The following is a 20,338-nucleotide window of genomic DNA, read 5'->3' as shown; positions in this document are numbered from 1 at the left end:
TGTACACAAAATCAGACTTGATCCAGTAGACAGTCAAGTACACAGTCTTTGTAAAAATTAATTTCCTCACGACACAACCTCGTTCCTAGTGATTGGCGGATATAGAGCTCAAGTACTATCTTCGCTCCTGATCATCAGAGCGGTCACGATCTCCGCTATTGTAGGAACAACAAGATGCTATCTGTGTGGAAATGTAACATAAACCCGCTTAGATTAATCTTTAACACGACTCGACGCTAATGTAATGAAAATGGATCAAATAACTACGCCGCGTAGATATACGCATCTTCCTTTCTCTTCTCTTGATAGTATGAAAACAAAGTCTGTCGTTATCTGTGTTTTCACGCATGACTTTAAAGCTTATAGTACTATGAGAAGGCTAAGCTGATCTGATACAAGAAAGTGCTATAACGAACATAAAAAGAAAGCTAGACTGGCTAGTCCGTGTCGGCGAAAATATACAATTTAATTAGAGACGAACTTGTATCATAATAGATCGATAACAGTAAACGATCTGCCATATCAAAACTTCAGAAGAGTAGGTACTTCTTCAATCAATCAATAAATCGTGTTCTATAGTGGTCACCAAATAAGTACCTGAGGCCTTTCACCTTCGGCTACACTTTTGTAGATTTCAATGCGTTTTTCACAGATTCAGAACATTTCACGAAAAAGGTTTATAAATGTATCCACATTAATAGATAAGGTAACCCGTTAGCAGCCGAGACGGGTCAGGTAGTTTTATAATATTACTAAAGCTTCCAATGGGTTTTAATCGATTGCAAACTTCGTAGAACAAGTCCATTATGATTCGCATGCACACGCAAAGTTAAATGAAACAGGAAACGGAACGGTAGGACTATAAAGGGGGGAGGGGTGCTCATAGGAGTACCTATACTTATTCTACACAGTAGGTCAACTTCATACATAAGATAGTTCCAATAAGGAATTTTCCAATTAGGGAATGTGGTTATAAAAAGCTGTAAAGGATAGAATAGAACTACTATTTAATTATCATCATCATTCCTAGTCAGTGTCATCGCACCCTAACCTCAGCTTTCCTCATCCAACCTCTTCTCGCCACGCTCTTTATATACCATCGTGCTGGTGGATGTCCCATGCTACGCCATGTTTATTAGTCCACGGTCAAGACTTGGCGCCAAAGGCCATACCACCCCTATAACAAGCATAACTTGTACCCACTGCCACTTCAGCTTGCTGATGGTCAGAACTGCAGATATGGAGGAAAATTGTAGAGGAGACCAAGACCCTCGAATATTTGTAGCGCCGAAGGTTATGCAATACGTATTCGTATTCTTTGGTTCAATAAGTATTCTTTGATTTTGGCAAGTACCTACATATTTGTGCGAAGAGACTCTGACAAACTCGCAAAGATACCAGATCAACTTTAAAATATTTTTCTAGCAAGCGAGTTCCAAAAAACGATGAAAGTTTGCAGTTCCCCTTCCGAAACAAATACTACTTGCAGAAGTATAACAACAAATTATTGTACGAGCAAAAGTAGAAATTAAGTCAGTTTTCGCAGTATACAATCATAATGTTTGTTTGCGAATGCCAGAGTAGGTATCTACGCGCAATGAATATCGATTCGTTTACTTTCAGGTGACCACGGACGGACGGATTTTGCTGTAAATAAGAGTGTGTCTGATGGAGACATACAGACATAGGTACTCGAATATCCTGTTTAATTCTATGTTTCTGTATTTAGTGTAACCTTTATTAAAATCCATGAAAAAAAAGGAATTGCATGGAATATTTAAAAGGGAAGCAATTTTCAAAACAATTGATGTTAGGTACATCCAAAGACGTAGAGTAATTCGTTTAACTGACGTATTACATATGTACAGTGATATGATATACCCTACTATAATAAGTCAATGCATATTGCATATGTATTACAATTACATAGGAAATGTGACTTTATCCGACCTTAGATAAAACGTTACAATTAATACCAAAATGCTCTACAGTAGCTGCTCTACAGTGCATGTTTTCTTTAAAATATTTTTATATGTAGGTACGTAATATCTGATTTGGAGCAATCTGAGTTGCTCAATGTGAAATATATCAATCATCTGAAATTAATTTAACAAAGTTAAGTAATCACGTAGTAATAGTTAATATTCTTTGCTAATATATAGTTTGGAACATGAGTTGAATCTGGAACGTCTAACGGATCTAGTACGAGGTTACAATATCTCAATATTCGCATGGGTGTCTCACCCCCACGTATCGTAATGGATAAGTATATAGGCAATCGAGCCTTCTCGATCAATGCCACCCCGTTCATCGTCCTAACATTTCATTTCACATTAGTGCCTCTACCATCTTCTTACAACAAATACTTCTATATACTTAATATAAAAATAAATTATTAGTAATTAGTCAGCCCATTAACCAACAAGGCACATTAGAATCTTGTATTATATTATGTCGTGAATAATATACATTATAATATTAACATTAATACTTTTAGATGGAAATCAACATTCTAGATGTTTCGAGATTGGTGGAAGATTCGGTGTCGTTGAGACCGACAAAACGTCACATTGGTATGAGTGACAGAGACAACGCTCTACAAAGCCGAAATATCATTCTAAAGGTCGATATACAATATTTTCTGCCGCGTACTGTACTTAAATATTCCACAAAATTTTACCCGCATCTTGTATCCCGGGCATCTCCGCTTTGTTGGGGCTTAAATGAAAAGTTTAGGTTTACATTAGCATCAAAGATTTTCCGCCCTTGTGTTCAAAGGAAACATCCGTTCAATTTCACGACATGTTACATTACAGCGGGTATCACATAACAGCCGGTGCGGGTCGACTGTCTCGACTCTCGATCGATTCTGACCCCGCTACACCACACTTGCCTTTTAACGCCTATAAGGTCAAAACATTTTAAGAATTCTCTTAGGAAGATTATAATATTTGGTACATGTATTGTTTATACTTGCCAGGAACGGTGTAGAGTGAGCTCGCGTAATAAGGTCTCTAATTCGACAACCTATTACAAAAAGTTTATTACTAAATGCAAGAGCAGCAATGTCCTGCAAATCTAACGATGGCCTAGTTTACCATCAAGTTTAAAGCGCACTTGAAGCAGCATCTACTCAACTCATAGCCATATACCATCAAGTGTGCATGACATCATGTACACTGATAGCCACAAGTACACACTCAAGTTTACTGAACGCCGCGACAAGTCCGCTGCAAACTTGACCGGTACGTAAACTTGATCGTGTATGGCCAGCGTAATGGACACAACTTCACTGGTCTAGAAGTTCTCCATCAGCCGTGTTTTGCTGTCAAAAATTATCACTATCTATATCATAATAATTGTTATAACGCAATTCTCAGTGACAACAGTCAGCGAGATTAATAGAATAATTTGCATACATCGTTGCAATCAACAAGTGAGAATCTACCTATTATCTAACGCAATGACTACTACGAACCTGAATTATGGGCAACAATACAGAATTTTTAATTACATTCTCTTCGTCCATATGGCTGAGCGTAGATTCAGTGCACTAGCAAATTCTGTCAAAAAAGCAGACTACACTTCACTGAACGTGGAGATCTGCGATTGATGATAAATAAACTCCACCAGCCTTAAACATCCTATTGATATTTCTTTTTTTTATAAGAGGATACCCGAATCTTTGTCCGCGTGGATTTAGATTTTTAAGAATCTCGTGGGAACTCTTTGATTTTCCGGGATAAAATGTAGCCTACGTGTTATTCAAGGGTATACGCTATCTCCATTCCCAGCCAAGTCGATATCAAACATCCAAAAATCCAAACTTCCACATTTTTATTATTAAGATATTAGATACTATAGCTATTGACGAAAAACAGACACTTCATAGTTCAAGTCATAATAAAAAAGTATTTGTATTTTGTACCTTCACGGAGTATTTAAAAGATGAAGTTCAAGATTTTCCAACATACTCGTAATATTTCATCTAAATTCTAAAGTGCTCCAACTTAAGTAGACAAAATTCAATATTCGTAAACCTCGTCGTTTAATATTTACCCATATATTCTAATGTAATCATGTTCTTGAGTCTCCTCGAAGTCATTTAAAATTCCAATTACAATAAATATAACACTTAGTAGGTACTTATAAGAAATGTATGGGAGAATAGGAGAGTTTACATAAATTATAATAGATAGGTACCTACTACCTACTTCTTTTGTCCACATACTCAGGAACTACCAAGTCTATAGTTCAGTTCAGGGCTATATTTGCTAGCCCTAAACGCTTCTTTTAGATAGTAGGTTCATAATATGTAATGTCATGTCCGGTTTTTGGGCTATATATAGATGTGTAAAAAATTATTTAAGCATGTGTATTTTTATTATTTACTAAGGTACCTGCATAATAGTTAGGAGGCACAACCAGATTCCAACAATAGAGCATCTATATGACACGGCCTCGGGCGGTTACAAAAACTAATAAGAGAAGATTCTTGATAAAGCAGGTGACTGATAATTACTAGAGTAGGCACGTAAGTAATTTATTCGGTATTTTGCACTACTGTTTATTCTAATGATTGGTAAGCATACAATATATAAATAGTAGGTACTAGGTAAGAATATATTATTATGTCCACATTTAAAATACACGTCGCGTCGCTATGAACATTTTACCGTTTGCAAATGGGTACAAAAATTAGCCGAACAAGAAACCGAACTGATCAAAAAGTCAAAGTCAGCAGCATTGTGTTGATTATGTTTAATTAGATATACTTACCGAATTTCTACCAAATTTCTTACTTAGTGGATATATAAATATTAATAACAAGGTTATACCCACGATATCATCCGCTTGGACCACGCAAACAAATCCCTATTTTATCCCCTTAGGGGTTTAATTTTCAAAAATCCTTTCTTAGCGAATGTCTACGTCATAATAGCAATCTGCATGCCAAATTTTAGCCCCATCCGTCCAGTAATTTGAGCTATGCGTTGATTAGTTAGTCAGTCACCCTTTCCTTATACCTATAATATATTCTAGCAAAAATTTACAGTCTTACTTAAAATCAATAAATGAAATTGAAAGTATTATATTTATAGACCGTCAAGCTTTTCTACAATAGGAGCCGAAGCGAACAGTGACCATTTTGTTTATTCAATTCGTCCACTAATCTGTGCGGAGAGCACGTGTGGTGCTGTGGTGCACACATGCGCCGGCGCGGCGTTCCAACTTCCAACGTTCTCATTGTTTGAAATTTCACGTTCAATATGGGGCGTAAATATTTCGACAAAGCCAAAGGGAGAGCCCATAAAAGAACAACAGTTATCCGTTAATAGATGCCGCGTTCTATCAACAAGTATATATACCAATAGGAGCATTTCTATTTTATTTGGGATCTTATAATATGATCGAATGGGTATGGTATGGTGATATAAAGGAGTTTGTTATGGTTGTTTTGTGGCGGAGATGTGTGCATTCCGAGCTCTCGTGTAATTGACGGACTGCAGCGATATAAATGTTCCACTAGATGCGGCGCTTCATTGTAACAACATGTTCCAACGCAAATCGGTGTCCGCACTCCTGTCAATCGGAATCCGTAAAATCCGCTTTAGATGCTCTCCGTTTCTACAAATATAGATAAGTTAGAACAAACTATAAATACTTACTAAAGCTACCTATACCTACTCAAATATGATAACATGAATTACTACCCATATGATAAATGTGAAACTGTGTTTGTTTGTTGGTTTATTGGTTTGTCCTTCAGTCACGTCGCAACGAAGTAACGGATCGACGTGATTTTTGGCATAGATATACTTAAAGACCTGGAAAGTGGCCTAGGCTAATTTTTATCCCAGAAAATCAAAGAGTTCCCACGGGATTTTAAAAACCTAATTCCAGACGCACGAAGTCGCGGACATCAGATAGTAAATAATAATCAAGAGTTATCGCACAAGTTAATTTTTTTAAACGGATCTAAAGCGGATTACGATTGACAGGAGTGCGGACATTGATATTCGCTGGAACATGTGATTTCTATGAAGCGCCGCATCTAGTGGAACATTTATATCGCTGACGGACTGCAATAAAAAGCCGGCAAAGTAAAGGGAGCTGGATTGTCGCACACGTGCATCCGCCTGCCACTTCGCGAAGTTATTTTTAAAGTACACATTTCTTAACTATGGCATTAAGATCGTCAAACGAGGACGCAAGCTATATTTATGAGTAGGTCATCATCATGGTCAACCTATCGCCGGCTCACTACTGAAAACGGATCTCCTCTCTGAATGAGAAGGGTTTGGCCATAGTCCACCACGCTGGCCATATGCGGATTGCAGACTTCACACACCTTTGAGAACATTATGGAGAACTCTCAGGTATGCAGGTTTACTCACGATGTTTTCCTTCACAGTTAAAGCAAGTGATATTTAATTTCTTAAAACGCACATAACTTCAAAAGTTTGAGGGGCGTGCCCGGGATAGAACCCCCGACCTCCCGTATAGGAGGCGGAGGTCTTAACCACTAGGCTATCACGGCTTTATGAGTAGGTATTTGCGTTGAACTATCTATTTTTGATGTTCTATTTCTTATTATTAATCAGGTAGGTGTCTAAACAAATAAAACGATGGTTTTTCCAATAATTTTCAACCCGAAAAATTAATCTATACTAATATTATAAAGAGGTAATGTCTGTAAGTTTGTTTGTAGGGGGTAATCTCTGGAACTATCGAACCGATTTAAAAAATTATTTCACCAATAGAAAGCTACATTATTCCTGAGTGACATAGGCTATATTTTATTTTCAAAAAAATTAAAGATCCCTTCGAAAATAGTAATAAAATAAAAAAGTCGTCTCATCTGTGAGCTTCCGCAGCGTGCGCTGCGTAGCTGTAGGTAAATAGTTAAAGTTACACGAAAATAAAACAATTATTTACATACTTAAATGCCAAACTACCTGCAAAAATTAGAGCGAAAAAACAATTAGTTAGAACACCTATCTAAAATATCTATAATAACCAAACTATAACCAAAATTAAGCACACAAATACCAACAGCCTATATTACAGAGATCTAATAACACAAAATGATGGGCTGTTAAATATCATCCTCATTTATAGTCATAAGATAAACATTTTCCCGAACCGCCCGCGTTGCATCGAACTCAATAATAATTATGATATCAAAATCAAAAGCTGCAGCGTCACAAACCATCACGTGCATCTCTTTCTAAACGCGGGATGAGCGCATCGCATCGCTACATCGGCTATTAGACACGATTCTATGCACGCTCTCGTATTTTTATTTTACAAACCATTCTCTCTCATCGACGTCGACGGTGAGAAATTTATAAACGATCCAACTACAATTTCAATTCGGCTATTAGGTAACACTCATGTGAGAGTCTCGATGACAAGACAATAAACTGGCGTCATACGGACCGGTACCGGTACCTACATTCCTAACAATTAAGACTGTTCCGTGCAAAAGTATTATCCTGACCTATTGTTAAAAAATATTAAATACTTAATATGGCGTGGGAAATACATCCGCAGAAGTTGCGTATAGACCGAGCTGAGTTTGTTGTGGGCTTCTTCTCTAATTAGAGCGCCTAGGGAAACCTAGTTCTACTTTAGTTTCTATCTCTCCGGTCGTTCCTTCATTGCTGGAGATCATGGTCCTGGCAAACTGCCCCACCTGCTGGACTTCTTTAGCTGGTCGGACCACCTAGTTGGTCAGTGGCCTCTCGCTCTTTTACCCTCAGTGTTTTTTTTTTTTTTTTTTGTATGTTTCGCTGGCAATCCTCCGACATGGTTATCGGAGACTTTGTATAGCTTAACACGGCATTTTTTTTTTAACCTTTTTCTTTTATATTGTCATGAAACAGGTTCTTTTTTTTTGTACTGTGATCATGATTTTTAAGCTAATAATAGCCTTACGTTTTTTAACTTATTCTATTCAGACTTATATTTATATGCATATGTAACATATTATTCCAATAATATATTATATACATAATTTCTTACATTTTCTATTTATATATCTTATTTTAAATTAACTTTAATTATGGCTTCAAATATTAATTAGCTACTATCCTGACTTATTTCTATCTAATGTTTTATTTACTACACATGTACAAAATTTTAAAAACCTTTTTCTTATTTCACTATTCATAATAATTTCAGGGACCGACTGCAGAGTTAAATTTACTTTTATTATTTGCTGTAGGTCTTCCCGTACTCTTCCGTATCTGGGGCATTCCACAATGGCATGCAGAGCAGTTTCCTCTTGGTCTGGGTCACAGACACATGACGGGCTATCCTTACATTTAAACTTGTAAAGATAGGCGGCAAAACCTCCATGTCCCGTCATTGCCTGAACCAAAATCGGTGTTAGGTTTATTTCCCTTACGAATTTGTACGCCAGTTCTACTGTGAGGAAATACACTTTAGTTATGCTTGCAGTTTCGCCTTCTATATATTTTTGGTTCCATCGATTTATAGTCTCCTTCCTTATGACTTTTTTTATATATGATACTGGGCATTTGTCATAGTCAGCTTGTGTTCTTGATTCGTTTGCTGCCTCCTTTGCTAACATGTCTGCTCTCTCGTTGCCCGGCACCCCTACGTGGGCTCGTATTCAGAATAATTTTACCAGTTTACCTATTTCTTCTAATTTTATTAAATTATTTTTGATAGCAAAGCCTAATGGATGAAAAACTTGCATGTTTTTAAGCAATTCTAGTGAGGATCTCGAATCACTGAATATATTCACCTGGTTTCCGGTCGTTTTAAAGGCATATTCTGTTGCCTGAAAGAGCGCGTACAGCTCTGCCTGAAAAACTGTACAATAAGCCTCGAGACGAAACTTTTTTTTGTGCGTTTCTTCCCTATCTTCCCAACAGGTCAGAGCTGCACCCACTCCATCTTCTGTCTTGCTTCCATCGGTGAATATATTCAGTCCGGTTATTCCATTCGCAGCTACTGTCAGCTCTTCCATATCTTCTAAACAAGAAAATTCTATATTCGGCTCTTTGGCGGGGTGAGGAGCAAAAAGAAAGCAGACTCTATTTTCAACTTCCTTATTAGCTAATATCGACGGTGGTCTCCCTCTTTTCGCCTCGTAAAGCTGCGCAGCTTCTCTGACTCTTGCATCCAATGGAATGAGTCCGGCCAGAACCACTGCTGCGTTATAAGACACTGTGCGATAGGATTTACATATTTTTTGTGCGAATCCTCTTTGCACAGTACGTAATTTCTTTTGCGTTGTAATTTTTTCTGCAGCCGGCGCCCATGTGCTGGATGAGTACATTATTATTGGTTCAATTACTGCTTTGTATATCGTTCTGATAATTTCCGGATTCAGTCCCCACTGTGTTTTTGCTGTCCGAGCTAATGGCGTATAGATATTTATGGCTTTCTTACAAATGTTTTGGATATGACTATTAAATGTTAATTTATGATCAATCGTAAGTCCGAGTATTTTTATTTCGTTGACGATCTGTATTTGAGTTCCTCCCATGCTTATGCGTGGGTTGTCGACTTTACGTTTCCTTGTGACTAGCATAGCATTAGTTTTATGAGGTGCAAATCGTAATTTATTAGCACATCCCCACTCATAAGCAAGTTGAAGAACTCTTTCAGCTTTTTCTTCTATTTGACTTATTGAATCTCCGGAAATTACCAGAACGATATCATCGGCAAATGCTTGGCAATGAACAATTCTTTCGTCGAAGCTGTCAATTAATGGGTCGAGTAAGATATTCCACAGCGTTAGGCCACTTATAGATCCTTGAACACATCCTTTTGTTGCGTCCTTCTTATATTCGGTATCGGAGTATCGCACAATAACCTTTCTATTTTCCATATAACTCTGTGCTAGTTTTCTCAGATTTTGAGGACATCGTTTTTCAGCCAGTTGTACTTTAATAGCCGGCCACCAAGCATTATCGAAGGCTCCCTCTATGTCTAGTGATACGATCACGCTGATTAGTTTCTTATTAAGATTTTCTCTAATATGTTGTACTAAGTCATAGAGGGAGTCCTCCGTACTTCGCTGTGGCACGAATCCATATTGCCTCGTATTGGCTTTGGGCAACATATGCCACCTTATTCTTCTAATAAACATCTTTTCAAGAATCTTACCTAGAACAGACAATAAACCTATAGGTCTATAAGATTTTGGCTCATTATAATCGCTTTTACCCGGTTTTCTTATTACGAGAATTGCTGCCTCTTTCCACTGTTGTGGAAAATAAGATAGTTCTAAGCATTTGTTAAGGATACACAGAAAAGTTTCTTTATCCACGTTAATCGCTGCTGTGCAGATATCTGCCGTGAATCCATCCAGCCCTGGGGCTTTTCTGGGATTAAAACTATTCACCGCACTTATCAGTTCTACGATTGTAAATGGGGGATCCTGTGTATCATCGTTTATTTCTCTACAAAATTCTTCCGCTTTTTTTCTTTTTATTTTATGTTCTGGCATGTCACTTTGTTCATCATCCTCTGGGAAGAAGGTGTTCGCTAGGAGCTCTGCCGATTCTTTGGGACCGAGTGTTATTCCATCTTTTATTAATGGTATATCTTCTCGTCGTTTACAAGTCTTACGAATTACTCTATAAATACTGTCCCACATGCTTTCTCGATCTTGTTTTGTACAAAATTGCTTCCAACTTTCTGTTTGTCTTATCCTTGCTTCTGTTTCATATCTCTCTTTTGCTTGCAAGTATTCATCCACTACGTGTTGCCTTCGTGTAGCCGCTGCACATGAAATTCTCCTCTTTTTAGTTTTCACATCCTGTCTCATTTCTTCAAGTTCTTTAGTCCACCACGGTAGATTAATTTTAATTTTAGGCTTATATTCTGGTATTGATTTTTTACAAGCATTATCTATTACATTTATATAAGTATTTATTAAATCTCGTAATTCTTCTATAGTATTAATTTTTTCAATTTCACTATTATTTATACTTTTTTCTTGTATTGATCTCATAATTTCTTCCTTAAACTTTATCCACTTTGCTTTTTTTGTGTTATATTTTCGTGTTGTATTAGTTTTCCTAGTTTCACTATGTTTCTTTAATTTCAGAGAGAATGTAATTGTGTTATGATCTGAATTTATCATGCCTTCATCTACTTTCCAATCATGTATCATTTCTATCATCCCCTGTGAACAAACAGTAATATCTACATTGCTCTTAAAAATAACGTTATTTCTTATTGTATAAAATGTAGGGGTTGTACCTTCATTTAGTATGTGCATTTCTATTTCATTAAGTACACCTATTAACGCTTCCCCTCTGTGATTTTGCTTGTCACTTCCCCACCATGGGCTCCACGCATTAACATCTCCTCCGAGTAGGATATTATTGCCTTTTAATTTACTTTTAATGTTTTTAATCTGTTCCAGGTAAGGTTCTATTGGTTGACTGTCCTCAAAATATACAGAAATAACATCAATCATCCATGAATCTGTTTTTAGATTTGCAACTGCTACGTTTTCTGTGGTTAATTGGGGGCTTTCGGTTATACTTATTGCTTCATTAAAAACAATTATAGCTGACTTTATTGGTTTTGTTCTGTTCCGTGTACATTGTATAATTCTAGTTCCCATATATTGTTTTAGTTCTCCGGTAGCTCCTATATAGGGCTCCTGGACTAAGGCAAAGCTTATTTTCTGTTTTTGGGCCTCTATTAATAATTCTTCCGTAGCGAGTTTCTTCCTATGTAAATTCACTTGTATTATTGAGTATATGGTATTACTTTCTACTTCTACTTCTATTGTACTGTTTTCACTAGTGTCACCCTTAGCAATATGCCACACTTGATCTGGCAATGGAATCCCATTTTCTTCTCACCGGGCAGCATTCATCGAAACAATTATGGTCGGACTTTTCGTTTTTAGCTAACATGCAATTTCTACATGTCGGTGAGTCTCCCGATAACCATGCAGGGCAATTTGCCCGCATATGAGGTCCCGCACAGTGGCTACACAATTCCGTTGCTTCTTTACAAAGTCTTCGCCCGTGGCCATACTCTAGACACCGCGAGCATTGAACCAAAGGAGTTTGGTCTTTTACTATTAATCTCTGCAGATCTACATGTACTTTACCTTCAGTCGTAAGTTTTTGCCAGATTTTTGGCGACACTTGTAGCACTATATGATTTGTGTGCGGGTTTCTGGTCTTTCTCCTATATTTAACTGATGTTCTGTAGTCAACATCCTGTATATCGTTGAATAAATGTCTGTTTTGTGTTTTCAACGCTTTAACTACGTCTTCGTCACTGTTTATCTTCAGAACATCTCTGAGGATTACTAGTGGATCCTTATTGCTCCTCTCCTCTACTACTAGCTCTGATTTTGATGCTTTGATTTTTTCGGCAATTTTGCCCAGTTCTTCCTTTGAACAGCACCCTATGACAACTTTCTGATCTTTTGCTTTACGGAAACTATCCACTCTTATACCTGTTTCTTTTGCATTTACCGCTGTCCTTATTTTATTTACCACTTCTTCTCCTTTATCTTTCGAGTCTGACGATGACACTACAATAGAACGCATGGCTTTTGTATTCATTGTCTTTGTTTTTGCTGCTATTTCTGCGTATGTGATGTTATCTGTTCGATTTTGGCTTCGTTGCTCTTCATTTAGTCTTTCCATCCTATCTCTTATAGTGTTAACGTCCTTTTTTGTTTGTTCAACTGTTTCTTTCTGTTCTTTGATACAGGTTAAAATTTCTTTAATATCTTCATTTAACTCTTCACTAATAGTTTTATTTTTGTCTGTTCCTTTTTTGGCTTTTTCAGTTTGCAACTTTTTTCTTGAATCATCTAATGTTAAGACAATGTTATATAATTTGCCTAAGTTGTTCATTACTGTGTCCCTAATTGTTGTTTTTAAATTCGCAGATTGCTCCAATTGTAATGTTGCCTCCTGATATAAATTATTTGCTTCATTTGCTAGAGAATCTAAATCTCCTGTTCTTACCAAAACTGACTTCTCACGAGTTACGTCTTCTGGTGTTTGTCCCACTTTAGAGGAACCTTTCTTAAAGGGTTCTGATTCTTTTGATTTAATTGTCTGTGACGTGGATGGTCCGCTCAGCGCCGATTTTGTTTTCCCAGTGCCATTTGCACTAGTGGTTAATAATGGTTTAACCATTTTATCAACTTATATTTTATCTCTTAGTCAATTCCCTGAGCTTATTACAAAACAAATATACGGTAAATTATGCCGTAACAGTAAGTATAACAATAAATGTCAGATGCCGTATGTATATACGCGCTTAAATAGTTAACTATTAAATGTTTGTGTAATAATTAGGTAGTTTAAGGAGCTACCTAATGTCAACTTGCCAGCAAAGTTGTCACAAAAGATAAATCGAAGTACCTACTACGGTACCTATGTCACAAATTAATCTAAAAGTTTTTGTTCCTATTACGACATTTTTATTTTATAGTAATATTTATACATCTTATATCTGATAGTTAATTTAAAGAATATTTTAATGTCTCTAGTAGGTATATCACAGGGATTCTTCTATAAGTATGTGAGTAGACGGGCGTGTGATGCTTGCCAGGCAAAGACGACGGCGGTCACTTGTTTCGTGTAAATTGCAGGATATAAACAGATCGTATTAATAAATCGGGGAAATCTTGACTACTTTAATCTGCTTCAGTCTATTATTGCTTTTTGTCGTAGATACTTTGTAATAAAAGCAACAAAAACGTTGTCTTTTATCATTTAACAACTTGAGGGTGTTTTGAAAATAATTTGTAATATATTATGCTTAAATTAGTAAATCCTTATGCATATTTTCACTGATACTTTTTCTGTAATAACACACAAAAATGTAAAACTTTTTTTTATAATTTAAATTTTGAGGGTGTTTTGAAAAAATGTTTGTTAAAAGTCTTTAATAGCAATATATTTTCACTGATGATTTCGTATTTCACTATTTGTAATCACTATTAGCACTCAAGAATAGACAACCACTGTATTTTAGTTGAATTACTATTTTTAATAATTTTTAACACAACTGGATTTTATATTCACTGCACTCGCCATCAACAGCGCGAGCTGTCCTTTTACCCTCAGTGTTGCCTGTCACTATTAGCCTTTCTAAGCTGTCGTCCTCCCGCCATATGATGTGGCCGAAATATGAGAGCAGTCGTTGGTAACATAATATGGAGGAGAGTCGAGCAGTGATTCCGAGTTGCGAAAGGATAGACACGTTTGTGCGCTTGGCAGTCCACGGAATCCGTAGCATCCGCCTCTACCACCACATTTCGAACGCATCTATTCTTTGCCTTTCTCTTGCTTTGATAGTCCATGTCTCTACTCCATACATAAAAATTGGGAACCCGTCTCGGGTCTTGGTTTTGAGTGATATGCCTCTGTTTTTCCAAATCCCAATTAATCCTGTCATGGCATTTTTCGCCATCGCAATGCGTCTCTTTATCTCTGGCACACAACTGCCATCATAGCAAATTTTGGGATCCAAGGTAGATGTTATTCTCCACGACATCCACAGATGGTATTATATTACTGTTCGACAGCTTACCAGCGCGGTCAACTACAATCAACTTGGTCTTACTCCTGTTAATGGTCAAACCCAAATCCATACTTTCTGCTTCTATAGTTTTTGTAAAAGTTCTTTCATGTCCTCCAAAGTGGTGGTAATGAGAACTGTATCGTCGGCATAGCGTAGGTTGCATATTCTTTTTCCTCCTATTGGAAATCCTTACTTACTTTAGTATAAAGTTCACGTAAATAGTTAATTATCACTACACTGCAATCGACGTGCGAGTAAGGTACTCATGACTATTTACTTGGTTAAATTCGTATTTGACCGCCTAAATAAAAATAATCTACATAGTGCTTCGAATTACCTATTTACCAATTAAATAGCTAAGTAAAAAAATTGAATAATTCAATATTCAAAAGAACTTTTAAAATGCTGCTTTAATGAAAAAATAATTTTAAAAGCACGGATTTGTGACGTAACACTCTCTCAGATTAATAATATCTACTGCAAGTGTGTTGAAAATTTATTAACGATCTATCAATCAAGTAGACGGAGTGTACGGACTACGGAGTGTAGGTTATAGGTAGGTACTACGCTGAGTCAATCTGCTTACATACAAGTGTTACGCTTGTTCGCACTATAAATTGCTAGGTTTGCGTACACGGACGGGAATAACATCTTTAAACTGAGATCTCTTCTAGGCATATTTAGCTGACTATAAGTTTAGGAATTATTGATCTAAAACCTTAAATACATAAGTTTGTAAGTACATTATTGATATTGATAAGTCAGAGTCCCTAGTTTCAGTACCTATCGCTTTTTCATATACATACGGTAGCGAATAGCAAAATTAGTGAAACTGTGCAGCCATCTACGAATAGACTTCAAATCAAATAACTATCAACTAAAGTCCGCTTGTTGGAAATTACAAATAGTTACGAGTTGCGACAGAGTTTCACTTTAAGTCAATTAAACATCCGAAACTTTCAACTGTACAAATAAACAGATATGGCAATGTGTTTATTACTATTCGCTCCTGCATACGATTTTGGTCCAAAATAATGTTCTAATATTGTGGCTTATTCCATTGTACACAATCTTAAACTAAACTAAAATGACTCGTCTAAATAATTGCTATCCCTTTCATGAAGTTGCTTGCAGAAAAGGATAGCACTAGATTTAGACCTGTTAATTTAGTTTAGATTAGAGTTTGTGTACAAGGGAATCGGCCCCATTCTAGTATTAAAAACCAATTACTATTTTATTAGTAGCATGCTAGAGATATTTTACCGTCGTGATTTCTTTCCGAACGACCAGTTTCTACCTTTATCAAACTACGTAAGTTAAAATAAAAATCCCTTCCTGCTCTGTGATTCAGCTTGAAGACCACAAACCGTGTCGAGTTCTCATCAGCTTTCGCCACCACTTATCAGAATAATAATTGTAAAATAATTACCTACCGAGCACGAATCGGCCAAATAGTTAAAGCACGACACAAATATCAAATCCCGTTGTTTTTAAAATCATCTCAACTTAAGAGATAATGGTTGATCATTAAAGATGTTAACCTACTTAAACAGTAAATGACTACATAACAGGAATTAAAACGAAGGAACAATCATATTTATAATAGTTAAAGAAAGTACCTAAACACCAACAGATGATACAATCTTTTTTTCCACTATAAAGCACCATTATTACACAATGGCAGCATGTGGGCTAATAAGTACCTAGTGCTTATGATTAATTTCCATATCTAATTCACAGTCCAGTAAACGAAAGACTTGTCTTTCGTTTACTGGACGTAAAGCAGTGCTTTTATAATAATTAATTTTAAATAATAATTACTCTGTGTTGTGTTTGGGTCTGATAAACAGTCCATCCTTATTATGAGGATTTTAATTTGATAGAATGTCCAAGCTTGCCATTATAGCAATAGTTTTAGAACCCTCAACATATTTCCCAAGGGTGAAAACCCTAACAATTGCACCTTTTCCCAAAGCTGCAGTAAATCTCAATGAAGAACATTTTCCTCGTAATTCTGCATTCTCATGCTAATAAATTACACACGAAAAGCAATAACTACACTTTACCTACTGCATGCAATATCTCTTATTTATAATGCAATCACTTGTTTTGGGTAAATCAAGGGCAAAAATTAGAAATTCTAGTGAAAATTAGTTAGGTACTTACTTTAAAAGAGTGTTACTTTTCATGAACCATTTACAAACAAACTTCTTCAACTTAATGGGACTTAGATGAATACCTATATATACCTAAATGAATAGTTAATACGTACATATATATTACGTACCTACATATAGTTAGGCATGATTTTAGAGGCGTTTTTCACATTCCTTTTAATTACACCATTTTTGAGTAGACATACTTAATGTAAACCCCAAGTCTAAATCAAACCAAAAAGATAATCAATATAATGTTAAATAAACACTCGTAAGTCGTACAGATAAATGAATAAGTCATAAGACTTAAAAGGCTATCATTATTTTGTCATCCAGTACGCGTTAAACTCGCATCAAGATTATAATCATCTAAAACATAGTTAACGAAAGTAATTTCTTAGTGCTCTTCGTTGCGCTACGTAGGGAAAAGTGTATAACTATAGCTACTTGTATGCACAGCATGCTTTTGAGAGCTATTCGAATACTTCTAAGGCAATTAGGCAGTCTTGAGTCTGATTTAGCTCGTATTACCACGCAAGCAGGAGAATTTGAGACTGGGGGAGAGCTTCATGCGTGTACTGTGAATTCTAAATACCAATTGAGCTATAAGGGCCCTCGAGTAGCTTTCCTGAGTGAACAATGAGTTATGAAGTGCAGCGCATGCAAGACCTAATAACACATGGCTTGCTGGAATGTTAGTTACTGACTAAGTACTTGGGTATGCACCTTGATTTTATTACAACGAATAACAAATCAAGCTCATTCAAATTACTGTTAAAGCATAAGCAACCATAGATTTGTTTTTATCAGAGAACTTTACGAAATAATAGCAATGCGAGTAAATCAATAAAATTATTATAGTTAACAACAAAACTTTTACTGTCGTAGTTTCGCACATTTGTCTTTCTAGTGTTAGCACATAAGAGCCAAAAAAATTGTTTTACAAGTATCTAAGTAAATAAGTACGTGCACAAATAAAATAATATCTTAATATAACTGATCACATTTAACAACAAACGAAAGGTAAATAAATTCAGCAATCCCAGTCCTAAATAAGTATAAACCTATAGGTAAGTACATGTGTGCAAAGGGCAGATTAACTCGCGGTTTAGGAAGACGAGTAAATGACCGCAATCAAATCACAATCAGAGTGAAAGCCTACAGATGCATCAGAGGCTGGATCGCCGCTCACGCTCCAGTGCGTGTTCTGTTTACATTACAACATGTTAGATCTAATAATTACCTACATAAGATGCTCTTGCTTCACGCGTAAGTCACGAGTCACGACTACCATATTGCTTCGCCGCAAGCTTTTATCTTAGATTCGTTGCTTATACTTCACGATTTTATTCAGCCACGATCTATCAATCACTACAAATTATACTCGTAAATATAGTGTAGCACCACTACTATTCTGTCTGTGGTGTGAGCTACGTTTTATTATCGCACGTTCAGAAAGAAAGTAATTTATCATTGAAATTAATATTAACGTTCTTCGCAACAATAAGGATTAATTTGTGTTTAACATTAAAAAAAACTCAGAATACAGAGTTTATTCTGTATTCTGAGATTAAAAAATACCTAACAACTAAACTTAGGATTCGACTTCCTCAATCTGCATGACTTATGCTCGCATAAACTGGTAGAGCACGGATCTATGGATTATTATGAATTTATATTTTAGATAAGTAAATTATGTCACTTAAAACAATGTTGCGCGTGGTTATACCATTATAATAATTGCATAATGATTATTATGTACCGCGTGCTTATATAATATTTGTATTTTGAAACAGTGCGGGAGCCCAAACATGGGAAAAATTTTACAAAATGCAGTTTTTGAGTTTTTTTTAATTACTTGTATAAATACGACCTACTTTGACCCCGCGCTCTTCCGCGCCCTATGCTCTTTGTGGATACAAAACATGTTGTAATATGGGTTCTAAAACACACAGCATAATGGCATACTTCAACTCCGGAACAATTTACAAGTGCTCAGTAAACACTCATGTCTTGACCTATTCCTAGTATGTACCTATAGGGTGTAGAGACTCAGCAACGCGTCGACTTTCGCACGAGTTACTCCATTAGATGTTTGCTAAGAGAAAATAAACTTCAAGATCATAATATAAATAGGTAGGTTAGGTAGGTGCTTACCACGCAGAAACTACGCTTAAATAAATCAGCTGACACGCCCTGGCTACACTCAAATTATCAAACACTAATACCTACTCATATTATCTAACGACAAGCTTATGCCCGCGACTTCGTCCGCGTGGACTACACAAACCAAACCCTAGTTTACACCCTTAGGGATTGAATTTTCAAAAATCCTTTCTTAGCGGATTCGTACGTCATAATAGCTATCTGCATGCCAAATTTTAGCCCGATCCGTCCAGTAGTTTGGGCACTTTGGGTGTGCATTGATAAATCAGTCAGTCAGCTTTTCCTTTTATATATTTAGATACTAGCTGATGCCCGCGACTTCATTCGTGTGGATTTAGGTTTTTAAAACCCCGTGGGAAATCTTTGATTTTCCGGGATAAAAAGTAGCCAATGTCACTCTCCAGGTCATTAACTATAACCATACAAAAATTACATCGATCGGTTGCTCCGTTGCGACTTGATTGAAGGACAAACCAACAAACCAACAAACAAACACACTTTTGCTTTTATAATATGAGGTAGTGAGGTAGTGAAGGTAGTGATGGGGTAGTGATATAAAAATGTAAAAATGTGCCAACAGATGTGCTCAGATCATGTGTGACTCGTGGGGTCGTTCATAGGAAGTAAGCGTATGTAATTGTGGCGAGTGGACACAATGAGGGGAATTGGCCAGTGCGCCGATTGTTGTGCGACCGACGCCCGCACCCATTGCCATTGATTGAATGAATGCGTGCAGCGTAACTCGAACAAACAAACGCTGACCAAACGGACCGTAAATGTTTTGCGAGGCCCGGTCCGTTGCTCCTCATTCACTATTATCTCAGCTATGTTCATCAATGGAATTTCAATTACTTATAATATTATACCTATAATACCTAAACCTATAGTTATTATATTGACAATTTTGGTGTCAATCTTGAATTTTTAGGGTTCCGTACCTCAAAAGAAAAACGGAACCCTTATTATGGGATCACTTTGTTTGTCTTTGTCTGTCTGTCTGTCTGTCTGTCTGTCGGGCTATCATAAAACCTACAGGGTACTTCCCGTTGACCTAGAGTCATGAAATTTGGCAGCTTGGTAGGTCTTATAGCAGATATTAGGGGAAAAATCTGAAAACCGTGAATTTGTTGTTACATCGCACAAAAATAATTAAATTGTGGTTATGAACTAAAAATTAGTATTTTCAATTTTCGAAGTAAGATGAAAGGGATTTACCTGTGCATTCTAAATCAGGTTTTTAATTCTTTTTATGGATTTTGTTTAGTTTTTGAAGTTAGTTAGTTTTTGAATTATCGTACAAAATGTTGAAAAAATACGACTGTAGTACGGAACCCTCGTTGCGCGAGCCTGACTCGCACTTGGCCGGTTTTTATTACATATTTAGGTCTTTATCATTTAAGTTGAGAGTTCAAGGACGAGCTGATGACCAGGGGCACATAATTATTCTATGCTACATAATA

General features: G+C 36.4%; 2 protein-coding genes across 8 annotated transcripts in view; both read right to left on the bottom strand.

The window, feature by feature from the left end:
- The window catches only part of CadN (neural cadherin), a 452,548-nt gene that overhangs the window by 425,136 nt on the left and 7,074 nt on the right, over nt 1-20,338 (bottom strand). The gene's annotated exons all lie outside the window — the stretch shown is intronic.
- LOC138402420 (uncharacterized) lies at nt 11,800-13,163 on the bottom strand. The gene has a single exon (XM_069498928.1). The coding sequence runs from the start codon at nt 13,161-13,163 to the stop codon at nt 11,811-11,813; it is 1,353 nt and encodes a 450-aa protein (XP_069355029.1). The 3' UTR covers nt 11,800-11,810.

Source organism: Maniola hyperantus, chromosome 1 (assembly GCF_902806685.2).
Source record: "Maniola hyperantus chromosome 1, iAphHyp1.2, whole genome shotgun sequence".
NCBI classification, from domain to species: Eukaryota; Metazoa; Arthropoda; class Insecta; order Lepidoptera; family Nymphalidae; genus Maniola; species Maniola hyperantus.
Note: the sequence above shows the minus strand (reverse complement) of the source record. Positions and strands in the feature narration are given on the sequence as shown.